Source organism: Ooceraea biroi, chromosome 8 (genome assembly GCF_003672135.1).
Source record: "Ooceraea biroi isolate clonal line C1 chromosome 8, Obir_v5.4, whole genome shotgun sequence".
NCBI lineage: Eukaryota > Metazoa > Arthropoda > Insecta > Hymenoptera > Formicidae > Ooceraea > Ooceraea biroi.
The window spans coordinates 15,112,189-15,132,228 of NC_039513.1; the positions used below are offsets into that span (position 1 = coordinate 15,112,189).

Sequence of the window (20,040 nt, forward strand, 5' to 3'; positions counted from 1 at the left end):
TCCTCGCAAAATCTAACTTGATCAATATAACGCGTAGCGACTTGAAGAAAGTCACCGCGCTTTAGTTGCTACCAACATCGGGGACCAATCACGCACTTGTTCGCAAGTTCTCTTTTCACTAATGCAGAATCACTGGATGGAGGAAAATGCTAGTTACAAATCGAATTGGACAACTATCGATAAAGGTGCCTTTTCATGCAGCGAATTTTTCGCCGCGAAGTGGCGAATAATTCGCCACGAATAGTTTGTGAGCGTCACATCTGTATGGTTGCGTGTCAACAATAGTAAGAAAATATTATACATAGTTGTTTTGAAATTCTTTTAAATATTATATTTAACAAATATAGATTAAATTATTACTTTGTAGGAAAATCTTGAAATCTTTGTAATGGACGACGAGTCGGTTATAAACTGGACTTGGTATAACCACCAACTGCAGTGGTTATTGCATATGTACAATATGTACAATAAGCAAATTATTATTATATTGTGCAGAAAAGGAAAGCTGCTACAGTTGCAGCTACACTTTTACATTTGAGAAAAAGTGGAAAAAAAAGATATTGTAAAAAGAAATATTGGATAGCACCCATTTTTCAAGAAAGGAAAGTGTATGAATTCTTTCATGCTGTACTACCTAAACTCGTTTTAGAAGATTTGAGATTTAATAATTACATACGCATGTCTGCAACTCAATTTGAAAAGTTAACATTCTTAGTTGGAGCAGACATATTCGCTCCTTGCGAATATTCGCTACAAGCTGAAACTTTTCAGCGAACAGCGATTACTCGCTAGCGAACAGCGAATGATCACGTGACCATCATTCGCGGCGATTATTTCTCTGCATGAAACGGCACCTTAAGCTTCTCGCGTTCACCGCATGAGGTCCCCAAGATCATTTTGAAATGCGCGCGGCATTTGCACGGCGGCCATTACGCGTTGCGATCATTACGTTTTAACAAGTATTTCGCGTCCAAAACGGTGCTCTTTAATTGCATTATAAGTAAAGAAATTTGTGATATATAGTGGAAAGTGGTGCAGCGAAGCAGCCGCGGAGAGAATAAGATGCAATCGGAGCACGCGGAAATGACGGTGAGTGATATTTACTCTTAAATGTCTGACTCAAGAGCGTAAAGAACGTAACAGCAGCTTCAAGATTTGTGATACTTGTATTATGCATATTTCTAAAGAAGTGTGAACATGAACGAAACATACAGGATTCAACGATACATACAATACGTAACATAATTTTCCTACGCAACGTCGAATGTCTAGCTCTCGCTTATAAATTTTAATATTTCAATCAAACGCGAAATACAACACTAAAGTCGATGTATTTGCGATGGTATGCTTAACTCATGAACTTCATGCAATTATATGTCTGATTGAAAACATAGATCTCTACAAAAGAGAGGTGATTCGATTTTTTGATTAATGTAAATGAAATTCCCCGTCACTCCTCTCTCCACTCGTAAATTAAAATTGACGATTTTCTCTGAATTTAAAATTCTGACAATTACTTTTTCATCAACATTAAAATCTCTTGCTCGGTAAAACCTTGCTTTGCGCGAAGCATAAACGATATTTCCTTAATACTCTCGATCTGTATATCATTAAGCCCAAGACGGCTCAATCGAGGCAGACTACATATAGTGCAGGACTGGATGTCTATATTCTCAATAGTAAAGAACAGACACAGTCCACTCCCCTCTCTATCTCTCTCTCTCTCTGTCACCTATGTCTGTGCTTTTAATCCTCCTCCGTGTTACGGCATACCGTTCACTACACTTTATATTAGCAAATGGCACAGTGCTTTTGTGTCTCTATCAGTTAATCGGAAGCGTTTCTCTACAATGCTCCTGCTTGCTGATTTTCTTTGGTCTCAGAGCGAGACTAAACAATAGCATTTTGTCTCTTACTGCTGCCGCCTACTTTATAAGTACTTCTCATTATATATATGAGTCTCAAGCATACGTGCTTCGTTCCTTCATCATTGCTCCTTTCTGTTTAAAATAATACAGTATCGTACGCTGTTCATTAAAATAATAAATTGGCAAGTAACGATATTAATGGATCGTTTGAATCGGTACATACTTGTGTTGACATCTTTTGCTACGCAATCTTGTCGAATATTAAATAAATTAGATTTAATAAATATATTAAAGTACTAACGCATACATAAATAAGTAAAAACGCTTCGATAAATAAATGTTATGAATTATGACGACGAAATTATGACGATCATGAGATGACTTGTATATGCATATATGCATTGTACATACATATATGTGATTGTTGAATATTAATATTAATCTGACTCTTATACTGACAGTGTCTTTATAATCAGTAGATAAAAACAGATATAGTGAAAGAAAGATGTATCACTATCATTTCAGCTAATCATTCTTGCAGAATGCGCGTATATATTATGTAATATCACAAAAATGTTCATCACGCGTATTAATAAGTCATATCTGTCAGAATCTTGCAGCCGTCAATTAACGTCAATCATTGGAAGCATAAAGTCGTATAAGAAAACTTGATAAAAATCTGATCCGATAATACGTTCAATGTAAAGATTGTATATCAAATGAAATATTCGTCATCAAAATGTTCGCAAATCGGTCTTAATCGTACGGAGAGAATATCAAGAAGCACTATTAATTTATAGTTCTACTAGTTCGTGATGATCTTATATGTTTCTTCTTAAGTAACGACCTCGACTTGCAATAATCAAGCGTACGCTCAACGATATTCTTACGTACGCATGGATTATTGTACCGAAATATTCTCAAAAAACGTAATAATTGGATACATAAGTACTACTCGATGACTGGCAGTTTTTGGAGAAAAATTCAGTCAGATTATTTCTTGCGTTATTTCGGCTGCGGAGTGCTAGACCTGTAGGGCTGCGGAGCGGGCAGGGCTAATGACGGCGGTAAACTAGCAGTACTCGTCAAGGCGGAGTCCAATTTGCGCGCTTCGTGCTCCAACAATACCGCGTCCAGCGATGGATCCTGTGCTACGGTTCTCAGAGAATCGCCCAATGCCTGTCGCAATTGTTGCATCTCTCTGCCGGCGCGTGAGCTCCGTAGAACGTACAGCTGCCTGCGTTTGATCTCTTGATTTAGTTGCTCCTTCAGCAATTGTATCTGCGAACGCACATTCGATGATTTTATTCATTGATTTAGGCTGCATATATTACATAAATATTAAATAAAAGTCTTCATTATAAAAGTGATAAAAATATACGTACCTGATTTTCCAAACGTGATACTTGCTGACGGTGGCTGTGTTCTCTCGCCTCCAGCAATTTCTCAGCCTGCAGTTGCGCGGCTCTAATTCGTTCTAATTCCCCGCATCTGTCTCTGTCCAACAACGAGTGAGAAGAATGGATGTAACTCGACTTCACTCGTATAAGTTCGGTCTCTTTCTCCGCCAGTTGGTTCTCCAATTTGTGTATTCTCAATCGTAATTCTCTATTCTCGTGCTCCAAGCTCTCGATACTGTAACTGGTACCCAGAAGTTCTATATGCGCCTTCTCCGGGCGTTCGTAACTCTTGCTTCGAATAACGCCGCTCTTCACCGCAGTGATCTGACGCTCCAAGTTACGTTTGTCGGCTTCCAGCAGCTTCACCTGTTGAGAGATGTGTATTTTATACAAGCGCACAAAGTTTAATTTGCAAATTGCATTGTAGATTGCGCCAACTTGTTCAATATTCCGCTGAACGCGATGATTCATACTTACCTTGTTGTTAAGAGCATCTAGTTTTCCTCTCATCTCGCTTCTTTCTCTTTGAGAGGCTCTCAATTGACGCAGTAGTTCCTCATCCTTAATCTCGCTGCTTTCTGGCAGCCAGGTGGTAGATAATCTTAATTGCGATTCTAAAGCCGATCGCTGCACTTCGTTATTAGCTAGTTCGGTCTGCAATCGTGCATTTTGATCGATCAACGACTGATTGGTATGTTTCAAATCACTCAGAGTCTGTTGAACCGTTTCTAGACGCTCGATTAATATTCTACGCTCATTTTCAGTATTCGAAAGTTGTTTCTGCATCTGAAATAAAATGTGCATTTGAATTCACAGTTTGAATGAAAATTTCTTCTGCTTCGTAACGTCTATTTTTACCTGTTTCATTTTTTCGTCGTTATTCTGAGAGAAAATAGTGATTTCTTTTACATTAAGTTGCAACAAATCTATCTCAGACTTCAATTCGGTTTCTGTGACAGACGCTTTCTCCAATGCCGACTTTAATTGCTCTATGGTGGTTTTCAGAGATGCACAACGCTCCTCTAAACCTGCCGTAGTACGATTTTGAGCGTCACTGCGATCTTGCAATTTCTAATATAAAAATGACATTTTATATTTGCAAATTTCATGTTGCAAACCTTACATTGTTAATTTTACATGTAAGCTCTAAATTCAAAGAAACATTGACTTCTTCTTTGTTAGACTACAAGTTGTTTCGTCTTACTTCAATATGTGATTCCTTTTCTTGTAACTTCATTTGCAATCTTTGTAGATCTCCATCCATGGACATTCTCTGTATTCCCATTTCCGTTGCACGAGATTCGTTGTGCCGAATTTCCTTCTGAAGACTGCGTTTTTCGCTTTCTAATCTGTTTAGTTCTTGTTTCATTTTCTCCAATTTATCCTAAAAATAAATACAAATATTTATACATTGCAGTGATTGCATGTGTGAGTGATTGTATATGCTCCTCATAAGTAAATTATACCTCATATTGAGATTTTTCTTCCGTTTCACTGCCAATCTTCAATTCCAAGCTCACAAGTTTTTCGTGTAATTGTTCGCACTCTTGTGTCTTTTGTTGAAGTGTATCCATCTAATAATCAAACGACAAATATTAATTAGTGGAATACAAATATGTATAAAGTAAAAGTAGAAGTTTACCTGTGCCTGATAACCAGTTTGCTTTTGAATCAGTTTTACTTCCAAAGAGTTCTTCTCTTCCTGAAGCATTCGAATGTTAGCCAAAAGATTGTTGATTTTTACATCTGCATTGCTCCGGTTTTCTTGGAACTCCTTTAACTGTTTCTTCAAACTACTCAGTTCGGTTTTGTTATCGTCCTAAAATTATTAAACTTGTCATAAATCGTAATATTTACACAATTGTCAGGATAAGATAAAACGTACCCTTTCGCGTTCAATTTGAACGACTTGTTGCATGAGTGATCGTACTCCTTTCTTAACAATCTCAGGATCGACATCCATGACATCTCTGTCATGATCTTGTGCTTGATTAAAATATGTTACACATTAAGTTTACATGTCACGGATACTAGCACATAACAGCTGCAGCCATCGTTGCAGATCGAATTAAGAAATTCTATTATTACCGCGTGCTGGACTCCATCTTCTTGAAGGACTCAATTTAAATGGCATGTTTACGCTTCCGTCCATTTGAATACCAGCGATACGGCGTAGCGTAGAGCCTACGCTGCACAATTTCTGCTCCACTTCTTTCTTAGCGGTCTCCAACTGCGACAACTGAGCATTCAGAGCCCTCACTCTTCCCTCTGATCCTCCAAGACGCGCCTGAAATTGCAGATACACCGTTAATTTTCTATAAATCATCTCAGTATTTCGTCGTCACGTCTCCCAATAAAAACCTCTAGCTCCTGCATCTGTTGCGTAGCGTCGGCCAAGCATACTTCCAAGTTGTGTTTTTGACCTTCCAACTTTCTTTCGTGAGAATGACTTTCCTCGAGGTATACCAACAACTCTTGCTCTCGAGCTCGCCATCTCTCGTCTTCCTTGTCCGCTTGCGTGCGTAATTTTCCCAGTTCTTGTCGCGTGACTTCCAAACTTTTATCCAGGTCGGCGACCTGCGGCAAAGAATTTGTTTCACTCCGAAAATGCGGCTCGAATGAAAACTCGCGTATACCTCCGTACCTGTTCCCTCATCTGATGCAGTTGCAATTGCAGCCGTTCTTTCTCTTCGGTTTCGTTGAGTAATTTAGCTTGCAGTTCCTTCTTCTCGTTCTGCGCTTGGGCGTTGTTCTCGTGGCACTTCTGCAACTCGTCCTGGGTGAAGCGAAGCTGATGCTGCAGTTGCAACGCGTCACGTTCCATGTCGTGCACCTGCGTCTGCAGGCGCGTTCTTTCCACGTCCGCAGTCGTTTTCGCGTTCTCGAACGCTAAATGCGGATACCTTAGTAGCTATGAATTGAATCGCAGAATACGTGATACATGTATGGAGGATAACCAACCTGCTATTTTCTGATACAATTCTTCCAACGTTCTTCCTTGTTCTCTTCTTTCGCTCTCGATTTGCTTAATGTGCTCTCGTAATTCTTTATTGCTGTTATTGTATTTCTCCTTCTCGTACTTGGTATCCGCCAATTGTCTCCTTACATCCATCAATTCCTTGCCCAGAGTCTCATTAACATTGTCAGCTGCAATTATAAATTTATTATCATAAGTTCACACAATCAGGAAATTATTAAATAAATAGAAAAAAAGAACTGATTACCATCCTTAAGTTTCCTAATGGTATCGTGTAATTGCTTTTGCAGTCCGTCCACTTTGTCCTCTGTCATGTGTAACTGGAGCTGTAATTCTTCGACTTCTTTCTCCGCGGATTCCCGTTCCTTCCAGAGCTCTTTTATCTGCAACTCAAGTTTAATCTTCTCTTCATCCGCCTTCAACTTCATCTCGTCCAGCTTCGTTCTGAGGCGGTTTAATTCATCGCGCAGTTGATTCGTGTTATTGCGTTCTTGCTCGGCGCGTGCAGCAGTCTCTCTTTTAACGCGTTCAAATGTGATCTTCTCTTCGTCCAATTCACGCGTGATAGAGTCGATCTTTTCCACCAAAGCCTGTTGATCATGATGAGCTGCAATGAATTCCGATATTTTAATTTATGACGTTGATAATATATTGCATGAAAAATACTGATCTTACGAAAATACTCATGTTAATTCTACTAATCACAAATATTCAATTACAAACCCATGAGAAGTTCCTGTTGCTTATCATTTTCGGCTCTAAGAAGTATCTCTTCATGCTGCTGGCACAAGCTCTCTATGTGTTGTTGCAATTCCTCTATTCGCTGTTGTAATTGACCGATTTCCTCGTTCTTGTCCTGCTCCAGTTGTGACATAGACTGTTGCATCCGTTTCTCTAAGCTTATTTTCACTTGCTCCTTGTAAAGATGAAAGAGAAATGAGAAAGAAAATGGAAACATATAAATGAATGCAAATAATTGTAAAAAGATTAAAATTTTGTTACTAGATACATACTTTCTCGTCGACTATTTTCTTTACGCTATCTTCCGATTGTTTCTTCATGTTGGATATAATTTGTTCAAATTCGGCGGCCTGATTGCCACTCTGTTGTGTAAGCGACTGTTTCATATCTTGCGCGCGTTTCTCGCTATTTTCTAATTCTGTTGTTAATCGTGCTACTTGTTCCTTCAGACTTTCCTGTTTTATCAACATCTCTTTTTGCTCTTTCTCCAGCTGTGTCTTCGTGCCATGTGTGGTTTCCAGATTCTTTTCTGTGTTAAATATTACTTCTTCTAATATCTCTTTCTCGGCGCGCATTGACGCGAACTGTTCTTGCAACCTTTGGAATTCCTTTTCATTTGTCTCTAAAAGCACCTATAAACGAATAATCTCTTACAATATTAATAGCAATAAATGATATCAAAATTTATTATATGTAATTATACAATATGATGTTGTAGATGTATATAAATAATCACACTTGCCTGTTTCTCTTCATTATCTTTCACAAGATCCTTCAAGTTTTTATTTATTCGTGTATTCATTTCATTGCATTGTTCCAGTTTCTGCTTGAGTCTAATGAGTTCCTCATTCAATTTGTCTTTCTTTCGCGCTAGCACCGACAGTTGATTACTCAAATCATTGCGTTCGCGAGTCACCTGACCCAAATCTATCTCCACTCTGTCCTTTTCTGTCTCAAGAAATTTAACTTTTTCATTCAAACCGACTTTCTCGGATTCTATGGCGAGACGGGTCTGCTCTGCCCGTAATAATTCTGTTCTCAGCGAGTCTAAATCCCTCTGCTGATCGCTACATTCACTCGCAAGCTTGTTCCTCTCATCTGTCATCTATAACAATTCTATAATTAATATCAGATGCACGTTACTGCTGCGAGATATAATAGACATTACTTTTTTCAATTCTTCTTGTAATCTCTCTTTGTCCTGTTCGCAGTTAGAGCACATTCTTTCCATATTCAGCACAATTTCCTGTACCTCTGACTTTTCCAATAATATTCGCTCCAATTCCAATTCGAGATCGCCTAAAATTGTTCATGCAATTTTTTATAAGTCACAACTTTATAACTTTTTGGAAATTACATTTCCAAAACTGCACTTATCCGTAGAAGAACATAAAATTGTGAATACCTTTATTTTTCTCGATTTGAGAAATTAATGAGTCAGTTTCCAACTTCTGCTGCTCCAACATATCTTTGGCAAGGTAAGCCCTGCTTAAATCTTCTCGCAGTGTTAAAAGCTCTTCTCTCATTTTGCTGCATTTTTCTTCCTCTGATCGCAAATTTAATTCTCTAGAAATTATTTTGTAGAGTATACATTTAAACGAAAATATGTGAATATTATATGATGTAATGCAATTGTTAATTTACTTACTTTATATCAGCTTCTCCTGATATTCGAGAAAGCTTGTTTTGCAGATCGGATTTTTCATCTTCCAACTCATCACATATCTTTTGGTACTTATTATTTGCCTTCTGAAGTTTTTCATTATTATTTTTAAGAGCCTCCAACTGTAATAGAAGTGCATATTGACGGAATTAACTAACAATCATACATGAAACAAATTTTGTTTAACATTTAAAAACATTTTAAATCTTACCGCACTGTTAAGTTCCATCTTAGCTTTTTCCAGAGCATTTTTCTCCAACTTCACGACGTCAAGAACTTGTTGCAACATATCCTTTTCTTGATTCAGCTGCGTACATTCCGAGCGACACGTGTCCAATTGAGAAATCAGGTCTGCGACTTTTGTATTTAACGTTTGAGCGTTTTCCTCAGCAGAGTCGCACTGCTTACGTATTGTCGAAAGCTGTTCCTTGTTCGTCTGTAATTTTATCTAATGCGAACCGTTTATGATTAGTGTACAATATACACTTCCATCTCGTCCATCATGTACAACATACATACCTGTAATTCATGTATAGTTAATTGATATTTTTGTAGAGCCGCTCGTACAGCGCTTATAGTACTTTCAGCCAATGCTGGTATGGTGCTCTTCACTCTCTTCGGCGATCTTTGCAGGATTGATTGAGTAGCCGATAGGTGAATGTGCGATGTCAGTTTCGCATCGGCCGCGACATCCCGACTTTCGGCATCTTGGATTACAGCGTGCGCGATGTCTCGTAATGCCGATTCCAATACCTCAATGTCTTCCTGCATGCGTGCACTTTGAGTTACCGCTGCTTCAGAAACGCCACATCTTTCTTCCTACACATCAACAGACACGCATATCATAGCCTAAATCTTCAGATCTAAATTTTGAGAATTGCATGTAGAATAAATTAATATTTACTAAATTGCGGATTTCTCGAATAAGCTGATCTATCCGTTCGTCTTTCGTACGGATCTCATGTTGATTGGCGACCTGTTGTTGCCTGAGTGTCGCGATCTCCATCTTCAGGGTGGTTGCAGCTTGCTCCTCCTCCTGTTGCTGTATTCTCTGGGATGGCTAAAAGTTGCATAAATATAAAATACTCACGGAGTATGATTATTAAATAAAAAGAGTTATCTTGAGTGACTAAAAGGGCGATTATAAAATATAATCTTACTGATTGGATCGTAGACGCTTGCAGTTTCATAATGAAATTTGTACTGTTGCACGTTGCCGTCACTTCGCTGGACATTGCACTGATGTCATTCTGTAGCTTGGACAAATCCCGCTCCGTGGTGGATTTCATCTCCGCGAACAATCTCTTGACAGACACAACGTCGCGCCACAGATTCAGCAATCTGTTATGCTCGGAAATGTAATATTCGTTGAATGCCTGTTCCTCTTCCTTCCATTCGTCCTCCTTGATGGCCAGTTCGTCGCGCAGTACGTCCCAGTCGTTGCTTAGCTTCTGAAGATCGTTGGTCAGCGCTTCGTTCGTCTGATGGGACTCCTCGAGTTGATTTTTCAGGGACGTGTTTAGGTGCAGAAGCTCCTCGCATCTGTAGCAGAGAAAGAGCGGTTTCAGTATAATCTTATAGCTTTATCAATGAAAGAATTTAGTGTTTCTACGTACCTTCGCCGTTCCTCGCCAAGTTTCTTCAAGGCGGTGTCCATGTCGTGAATCTGCTCCTCGCGTATGTCCCGAAGGGTCTGATGGGCGGCCTCCAATGCTGAAGTGGAGGATACCGTGGCGATCGTTCGTTTACTAGTATCGCACGGAATCGTTTCTGCCATCTGATTTTCCAGCTCGGAGCATTTCTGTTTGTACTGCAATACCTGGAGCATCCTCGGTTATTATTTGATGGCTCTTTCCTTAATAAAGATTTTTCCTTAATGAAAGCCTGCACTTACTTTAGCTTGTAAACGCGAGACAAGAGCAGCCTGGTGTTGTTGAGCCAGTCGATACTTGTCCAGACGTTTCTTGTAATCCGCGGCCTCCTCCAGACGAAGACGAAGTTCATAATTTTGTCTGACCAGAGCATCCGGTGACAGATCCTCGTCGCTACCCTCCTCTATGGCACCCCCGCTGTGTGCAGAATCCATTTTGGTTCCACTGATACGTTCCGTCTGCAAACACATAATTTTTTAATGCAATGACAGATTGCCAATTACGTAATTAATTATTATTCAAGACGTAATTATTAATTATTATTAATTATAATAATTACGTCTTGAAGTTTCCTAAATCACAAACCAAATCAAAATCAATTAACTAAATTCTTGTTAAAATTACTTTTAAACTTTGTACACGATAACATCAAATTTCATTCTCTTTCTTTTTCCAAAAATTTGATGTCGAACTTAGAAAAGATTTATGTGCACAATAGAATATTTATCAAGAAATTATTTTTACTATATCGTAAATAGTTTTATTATATATTCTTAGAACACCATTATATTGTGATATAACCATTTAATTATAGTATAACGATATAACAATTCATTCTTTCTTCTCCAATAAATTACATGAATTATTATTATTAACAATAACAACCTATCTAAGTGTCATATCGATACGAAATACAAATCTCCGATAAATTTATAGAATATCAGAAACAAGTACGTAGTCGTGTGCATCTTTCAGCTTGGTTAGAACTCCTGGTTTATTGTATATTACGAGTTGCCATGGCATTGACGACGTCACGTTCTTGGGCGAGCTACTCTTGCGTGAAAATTCCATATCAGAATGGGTAGAGCACGCCCTCATGGGCACACGTACTATACGTACTTTAGTTTGAGAGAGGGGTAGGTTTCAGACAGAAAAATCTGTTGTGTGTAAATTTTAACACGTTCTCTCACAAAATTTGTGATAGATCTGATTTCATCATCTGATCATCATCTGTCGTGTACACATGTTACCAGCAAAATGCTGATAAATATGCTTTTGGATCTTTCAAAATTTAATTATTTAAAATTTTAATCACACATAATTTCCATACACAAAACCATCAGTTTTTATTTTTACAATGCATTTTGTTCTGTTTTTTACCTCCTTGGCTTTGGTGGAAGCTCTGAGGAACGGTGGCCGCCGCCTCTCAATCTGTCCTCGTGCCGTTAATTGAGAAATTCCTTTTGAAATTGGCTGCAACATACATAATTTCGATCAATATAATACGCGCCAATTTTTAACAGTGTCAACTTGTGCACAAATAAGTTTTAAGTAAGGTTTTTAATTGAGGAATATTCTTTTAGACTTTTATTCACGTAATAGTCCCTTGTTCCAATTAAACATTATATTTTTAAGGAACCTATTTTTCACCAATATTACTATTTTGAATCATTTTTACGTATTGTCCAATTTTTTAATTAATGTCTTTCTTCTCAGTTCCTAATAAGCTGTCTTTGAGCGCTTATCGTCATCCTGATTGTGCAAACACAATCTGTTTTTCGTTTGAAGTCATTTTCGGACAGATTAAAACTAATTAAGTGGTAAAACAACACGTTTAATCTGCGGTTCTCCCAATCTCCTATTTTTTCGTTTGTAGATCCCTATCGGCATAATAGTTGAACTCGTGACCGCTGATAGCCGTTTCAACACGTTCATAGTTACGATAGGTCAGCTTGTCTCTTGATTACGGCGTGCAGGCAGCCTTTGCGTGATATCAAAATCTTATCACGATTCGAAGACGAAACAAATTGACAAAGTAAAGATTTCTAAATATTTTCTATGTTTTGTCTCCACATCTAATTTGTTTCCTCGTAATTTGTTAATATGTAGGACGTATATCAATTAACGATTATAATCACGCGCGAAGACAAGAACGCGCCACGAGAATTTTGGTCGTTACGAGATCGAAGTTTTTGCTGTTTGCGGAATCATTGAGGCTTATCATAATTATTATTCGTATAAATAAATTCAGCGCCTTTGGTTTTTATCTGTTGGTAAGAATTATTTTAATTAAAATATTTTCTTGCTCTCTTGCACCATTTTAAAATGGCACAACGTTGTAGAAAATAATGAAAATTATTCTGATTATTTGGGAAAATGGAATTACATTATTCTTTGTACAAATGAGGTTTGAATTTTGTAAGAAAAAGTAAAATCAAATTAATCTACATGCCTAATCAATCCACATCTGTATTTAAACATGAATTATAGTTAGGACAGAATTATAATTACGATAATGTATATCATTACGGGAACACTGGTATTGCTGCATGAACTCGCCGAAATGAACGTGCAATTTATCTCGGGATAGTAATTAGCCCAGGTGTAATATTCTCATGGGGTGATGATAACTGCATACAACTGCAGAGGGTGGAGAAGCGCGATGAATGGTTGCCGGGGCGTGCTACGAAACAGTATGTATGGAAATCTAGCCGTAGGATCACGTTGATCGATTGCCTCATCCTTTGTATCGCGTTCGACAGCATTGTTCTAATATTTCTTCTTTTAGACGTTCGTCATCATTGTGATGCGCGATCCTCAAACTGTCTTCAAACAATCCGGGACGAAACACCCCTTTATACTCTGCGTAAAAGAGCCCAAGTAATTGCTGAGAGTTTAACGAGTCCTCTTGTGCCTGCCTCGAAATTGCAGCCTTTATCGCAAACAGTTCAGTGATTTGGAAACTCGATACAGCGTCAGATGGTTTCCGCACAAAGAAAGGTTTCCGCGCCAAGCAACCCCCATTCAACCCCCGGTGCCTGTGAGCGCACCTAACAATACGACAGTAGCGACGGCCGATTGATAATCGCCAGTCAGGTCTCTGAATGCTCCTCAGCTACGTCCGCGATCTAGAATGAACACGCAAATTTCGGCAAATGGCTGGTGGGGCAAAGTCCATTCGAGAATGAATCGTTGTCCGAACGATGCAAACTTATAGAGGTGGTTGCGTCACGTTCAAGTCATCGTGACGATTTGAAGTCGTCGCACGGGGGAGATCTTCGTACGAAAGTCAAGCCGGTGTGTCCGGTGGTGATATCTTGGCGGACCAGGTCGGGTATATATCGATTGGTGCCATTCAGTGCCTGGTAGTGCTTCTTCTACTTCCACTCGCCTAGATGTCAGAGAAGCCCTTCGTAGGGAAGACAGAAAGTAGACACGGACTCGTCTGGCTGAGCACCTTGCTCGAAGAAGAGAATCCGATTTTTCAAGAAGGAGGTACCGGAAAATTGATCTTTCGCAACCTCGCTTCGTCTTTTTTTCTTTGTACACAATATTATCGCAAAAAGCTAGATTAAACGAGAACTTATTTTGCCCATTATGTAATTGTACGATATAAAGTAATAAACACGTTCGATTGCTAATTCCCACCATTTATTAAAGGCACATGCCACGCGGCACGTAGTTCAACACTGGACTTTGAGATCAACAATAATTTCAGATAATTGTATTTGTCACAAGTGACAAATGAAGTGTGGAAGTGTGAAATTCAAAGTGCAAAACCTTCACTTCAGTATCACTAGCGACCCAGACTGAAAATGTCTTCATTATTACGCGTTTCATGATAAATGTATCTCGTAAGCAATAGCATTTTTTTATGCAGCAGACACATTAAAATGTTGACTTTTGAGTTCATCATTCATAGTCCTCGTGCTGATTGGCAGCCAATCGTTCTAATGCAATAAGAAATACAAAATCTCACCGCATTTTGTTCTGCGCACTTCGAAAATTAATTTTCAAGCAAGAAGTCCAAGAAAAAGTAATAAGATGATTAATAAAATAGAAATCAACAGTATCTAAAAGCTGCATAATAAAAAAATAATTCTATCAAAATAATTCTATTAAAAAAAGTCTGATCTATTGGAATTCGATCAGTGAATTGAATCAAATGAAAATAATCTAATGTAATAGCTTTTAATATTGACAGATTGAAACAGAGATTTCCGAATTTTACCGATAATAATAATTATTGAAATAAAAACTTTTCAGTTAAAATAAAAATTTATAAACCATACTCTTGATATGGAATAGCAGTTTAAATCTTTAAATACAGTATATACAGAAAGCAGAAATCAAAATCCACATTATCACATCGGGAGTGTTCACCGCCCCTGGCGAGCGGTTACTTTCTTTTGTCTACCCAATTAATTTGTGCTACATAGTGTTAAACGCGAAGTACCCGCCGCAAAGTCCATTGAGGGGAGCGATCGAACTGGATCGAGCCGTGTCTGTATCTGAATGAGTTTTTGCAGACTATGGCTTCGTGGGTCAATGAGACCGTATCGTCGCTTCCCTCTGTGTCTCGGCCTTCCCGCTTCGTCCCGTGATGATAAGGATGTCGTGGAGAATTGCGCACGGTTTTTTAACGGAACTGTGAGAGAATCCATGCGCGCCTATATTTCTCTCCTTTCTTTTTTTTCTCTCTCTATACTCTCGCCGTCGACAGGACAAAGTCGAGAGCGCGATAGGGAACTCGATGTCCGTTCTGAGAAATTTCAAGGAAAAATGTATTAATGCCGATTTCTTTCTTACGTAGAATCACGTAGTTCGTTGCGTGTGAAGTCGCGGATGATGCAACCGGGAAGTACGATTTCGGCCGTCGACGGGTACGAAAGCAAAGTGCACGGAAATAGGGGATGATTCAACATCGTAGCGTGAGAGAATTCGCGTCAACGCGCGGGCACTCGCGCGGTCACGCAGTTTCGTAAGGGATGCCTATCTCTGCCCTTGATCGTGTTCAGATCGCCGCAATGAAATATGTAGAATACCGCTCGAATGTCGAGGAATAGCTCTTGTAAACCAGTTTAAGTTTGAACTGATTCCAATTCATCTGCGTATCCGTCCGTTCATGTTAAAGCATACTTTGTATTTAAAGGATGATCGATAAAGGCGCTCCGACTATCTCACGAATCTTTCTGCAGAAATTTAAATAGAGATATTTTTTGTTCTCTTGTGTCAGATATCATCGCGTGTGTGTCATAAATTGTGTTAAGATTAATCACCAATAAATTAAAAAGTTGAAAGAATCTGTAGCTTTTTCCTGATGACATATCCCGATGATATGTTTATCAGTTGCTATACTTAAGGAAGGCTAGTAAAAATTCGAGATTATGCAAAACAAATTGTGCACATGTTTGCACATATTACACATTTATCGTCCGCGAAACGTGATTTTGTCCCATGCCAAGTGTGTTTATAATAACATGTGATTTCAAAATACGTATTAGCGCCTCCGATTTTTCTACTTAACGTCTCCATCGATTTTGCTGTTTTATCTAAGAATGTAATTCATTGATCATAGTCTACAGATTGTGAAACTGTAACATCATTGGCACCGTTTCGTAATTTTCGACATGAATTCTAGCAAGAAAAAACGGCCGCCTCTTACACGCGAAATTACCCGTGGTTCAATGTCCAATGATTAAGATTCGAAGTCTAATGTTGTAAAATGATATTACGGAAACGTCACGTTAATCATACCCAAACAAGACGATAAATTACAAAATCGCAACAAGTTCGAATTAATAAAACGTATAAATTGCACAACGTAACAACGGGAAGGTGGATTACTAAACGTTCCGGGGAGAGGAGGGGGCAGTATTTTCTTCTCGTTTTAAAATTGATATACATGATGGAAAACTGGGGATATTTGTTTGACTTGTATGTCGATCGGAACGTCGCATCAGCACAGTTGATATAATTATATAACGTTGATGATGAACATTGCCCGCGACGATTTGTAAATCGTTGGCGTTTTCGGAATTATATACAACGTACCGATATGTGATAACATTTTTTTTGCAATTCGCTTTAAACGAACGTGCCATCCGGCTGTACACGAGTTATTCGTACACGTCGAATATTTCTTACGGCGAGATCAGTTATTGCAGCTTTGCGCGACGTGCTATCGGGGGATCATTACGAAAGAAAACTCACCCCCTCACGCGCGTTCACGTATCGATCGAATTTCATGGTGATGAATGTGTCGGTGGTGAAGTGTACTTCGAGGTATTGCGTGTAGCACAAATATTGTACATGGCAGCTCTGCGACATATGTATGTAAGTGTACATCGCGCGAATCCAGATCTATCTTCGAAGATTCGTATCCATGCTAGGTACTGCAAACTGCATTGTTTAATAATCGCAAAATAAAATAAAAAGATTACATGTCGCTGCCTAATAAAAGTTAGACATTTAGTTTCGAGTTTCGTTTACCTGATAAAACGAAAAAAAAGAAGAATCGCGTTGAACATTAATAAACGTCGAGGATTGTAGATACAAGATACGTTGTTTAGCTAAATACGAGTACAAGTCAAAGTCTATTTCTGCTGCGCTAGAACACTTACGGCGATTGATAAGAGAGGCGATCTTGTTAATTTAATTGCGTACATCGGAGACTGAAATTAATTAAGCGTACGTTTGCCGTTCTTATTTCACGTGTTCGCGCGCACGATTTTTCATCGTGGACATATGTAACGTGAGTAACACGTGACTGGTGAATGTGGTTGCGAGCACGTGACAGAAGGAACCCCTATTCTTTCATGAATAGATTATTAAGATTTTTTGCGTTGACACCCTCGCAACGAATGCGTCATAGTCCCTGGTCGTCCAGTGGTAAATGTAAATTTTTTTTATTTTAAATATTTCTTACAAGACATGCATTATATATATATGGATAAATAATAATCGTTTATAAATTTTCACGGATGAAGAAAAATGTATATCGCTGCTTTTATTAAAGAACTTTTACAATTAATCAGCTTTCGCGTTTTTATTAGCTCCATTCGATTTATTGCATTTTCGAATGGAAAACCGGTAGTAATAGGATCACTTATCCATACCACCAGTGTTTGTGCACATTGAGATAATGGGAGGAGTCAATTAATTTTCGCTGGCGTGAGGCTAGTTAAGCGATGTTGCTAACGATTTCGTTTCTGCACCGCGGGAGTTAACTGAACCTTCCTCGCTTGTTCCCTTGTTTGAGGACTTCGTCGATTGATTGTGCGATAAGAGCGTAAGCAATTAGACATCGAGAATCGATGTGCCGCGTCTTTAGAAGCGAGATATCCAGTCGAGAATTTAGAGATTTATAATGTGAAACGCGCTGTTCATTTAAATATACATGTATTTAAAAAATGGAATATTTCCTTGATAATAAAAGTAATTTTCTTAATTAATACATTTTACAAATAATCTATTTTACAAAAAACTTATTTTACTATTTTACTAAATAATAATTTATTTAAATTAAATAATATTTAACTATTTACAAGATAAAAATAAAAAAGGCAAGAATCGATACAACTCACCCGCGGCATCTTCGAAGCGTGTTCCGATGTTCAAGTCTCCGGATCTGCTTTGCTGTTGAAGCGAAGACTTCCTTCGGCGATGGTGGAGGACGTTGGCGGCTTCCTACGGTTTCCTCAGGGCTTCTCGACAGCCCGACGACGACGGCGGGGGTGCGGCTGCTTGCGTTCGCCACGGACGGTCGGCCTTCACTGACGTCGGGCGTCGCGACGCTTCCGCCGTTGTTCCGGAGATCCCACCACAGGGATTGCGTGCTACAGCGCCCACGAACACCTAGACTGCCGGTCTCCATACACCACAAGTCAACGGGACGAAGGGGTGTGTTTTACACGAGGGTGTCCCGGCACACATCCCTCGTACGGGTGCGGCGAGCGATAACGGCGCGAACATTTGCGGCGCCAAACTTTCCCGAACTGGAAGACTCGAGATACGTTTTGTACCTGGTTTTGTATAAATATAAACGCGATTTATGGCTCTTTTATTTAGTTGTTTGATGATTTTATTCTTGAACAGAGCTGTGATAATATTACTAAAAACGTGAAAACGTGAAAAAGGATACATTTTCGCGACGCCAAGCTGTCCCGATTTGGAAGACTCGAAATACATTATCTAGTTGTTTATATAAATATAAACGTGATTTATAGCTCCTTTATTTATTTTGTTTGATGACATTATTCCGAGAAGAGCTGATATGAAGTGATGATATTATTAAAAATATGGGAAAGGATATAACGTCTTGTACTAAAGAAATATGTTTTAAATTATTTAAATTAAAATTATATTCATGCGTTTTCTCGTAATCTATCCTTTGTAAAATGAGAGAATTCAATTTCAGCGAGGAACGGATATCAAAATTGTCTTCGCATATCTCCTGACAAACGACGAGCAAAGGAAGAGTTCCTCCGATTTTCGGATTCCGCTTGACACGCTCGCTCGCCAGCCGATCAAACTTTCTTTTCGTGTAATTGCCCGAAGGAACGGTGGATACCGTTTCGACTACGTAATTATTTCCTGCACGCAGGGAAAATATATTTCTTTCGTACCCGTCGATGGAGGCAATCCGCGAGTGGTACCTCGGTCGCTCGTATTATGCTTTTCCAATCTCGGAGGGTTGTTCCCGCGCCTTTCCACGTGGAATCCGACGCGGGCTTATCGCTGCGGTCACGTCAGTGTGATTTCGGAATTTGGCCCACAAGCGTATGTGGGTTACCAAATCCCACCGGATTTGGAAACGATGAACCCCCTCGATCTGGCACACGCAAAACCGAGTTCTTAAATCATCACATCGTATTAATTTTATCACTATTTTATCTTATCGATACATATTGTAAGCATATAAATTTTCAATTTTTATAATCAAGGTATTTCTCAAGAAACAAAGTTGTAATTAAAATTTATTTTAAGTAAATCTAGATTTTCTAGATTTGTATTTTATTTTTCTTTTTACATTGCAAGTTACATACTTTGTAAGTTCTCAATCTACATCCTATATGTGGAAAGATGTATTTATCGTAAGCGCGATTTATATCTACTTAATGTGAGGCAAAGAAGGCGAGCGATTATTGTAGAAAATTGGAGATGAATTGTTAACCATTGATATTTTATATTTGATATTACTTTTATCTAGAGTAACATAGAATTTGTGTTTCCTGTCATGAGGCATTTCCGTTTCTGTCCGTATCATCGTGACACGCGAAGGGTGAATGTCCTAAATTACGACCGCAGTGAATCCACGGATTTATTGCGCGGGCGACAGCGTCGATTGAGAATTCGTGCAATGCGCTATCTCTATAACAGAAGGTTAATGTGACGACGTGAATTACAAGTATATTTAAGTAGCCCGATTTCAGAGAAGTATACCGACAAAATGATATATTAGAGTAACAGCGACGCTTTATCGATAAAATATCGATGGGACAAAAGACTCAAGCAAAATATTCAACTGCTTATAGACGACTAGTGATTGGAAATTCAATAAAAGACATTCAGGTACACTCACATTTCATATCGCTCACTTTTTTGACAAAACAACAATTTCGGCAACAACTTCATCTCAGATACTTAGAACAAATAATCGATTATTCTAATATAAAAATATATTCGGAATCCCCAAACGAAGGGATTAAGTACTGGAGTACGATGAAATACGAAGAGC

At 38.7% G+C, this 20,040-nt stretch overlaps 1 protein-coding gene and 1 long non-coding RNA gene across 4 annotated transcripts; one reads left to right on the forward strand and one right to left on the reverse strand.

Moving 5' to 3' along the window:
* Positions 1-143: 143 nt before the first annotated feature.
* LOC109611380 lies at positions 144-20,040 on the forward strand. Its single transcript, XR_002193748.2, has 3 exons — positions 144-284; positions 368-1,089; positions 17,949-20,040. It is a non-coding gene; the product is annotated as an uncharacterized LOC109611380 (long non-coding RNA).
* On the reverse strand, positions 1,148-18,027 carry LOC105285644 (rootletin). 3 transcript variants are annotated; one of them, XM_011349973.3, is made up of 27 exons: positions 17,888-18,027; positions 11,682-11,774; positions 10,544-10,759; positions 10,266-10,468; positions 9,810-10,191; positions 9,554-9,709; positions 9,169-9,468; positions 8,861-9,097; positions 8,635-8,771; positions 8,392-8,552; positions 8,155-8,285; positions 7,729-8,091; positions 7,259-7,618; positions 6,969-7,161; positions 6,493-6,852; positions 6,230-6,415; positions 5,913-6,157; positions 5,630-5,845; positions 5,357-5,555; positions 5,154-5,254; positions 4,911-5,087; positions 4,735-4,842; positions 4,473-4,652; positions 4,127-4,339; positions 3,746-4,054; positions 3,254-3,634; positions 1,152-3,149 (listed from the first exon to the last, which is right to left on the reverse strand). In XM_011349973.3, exons 1-27 carry the CDS (start codon positions 17,894-17,896, stop codon positions 2,874-2,876), a joined length of 5,892 nt encoding a protein of 1,963 aa, XP_011348275.1. In that variant the 5' UTR covers positions 17,897-18,027; the 3' UTR covers positions 1,152-2,873. The 3 variants fall into 3 exon arrangements, with proteins under 3 accessions (XP_019889278.1, XP_011348276.1, XP_011348275.1); XM_020033719.2 differs by lacking the exons at positions 11,682-11,774; positions 17,888-18,027 and adding an exon at positions 11,256-11,414 and having other exon boundaries at positions 1,148-3,149; XM_011349974.3 differs by lacking the exons at positions 11,682-11,774; positions 17,888-18,027 and adding an exon at positions 11,187-11,284 and having other exon boundaries at positions 1,148-3,149.

Coding starts and splice junctions, on each gene's coding strand:
- LOC105285644 (XM_020033719.2), bottom strand. CDS start 11,399: ATGAGGGCGTGCTCTACCCATTCTGATATGGAATTTTCACGCAAGAGT. Junction 5,255..5,356: donor AAGATGGAGTCCAGCACGCG/GTAATAATAGAA, acceptor ATTTTAATCAAG/CACAAGATCATGACAGAGAT. Junction 4,843..4,910: donor AAACTGGTTATCAGGCACAG/GTAAACTTCTAC, acceptor TTTGATTATTAG/ATGGATACACTTCAACAAAA.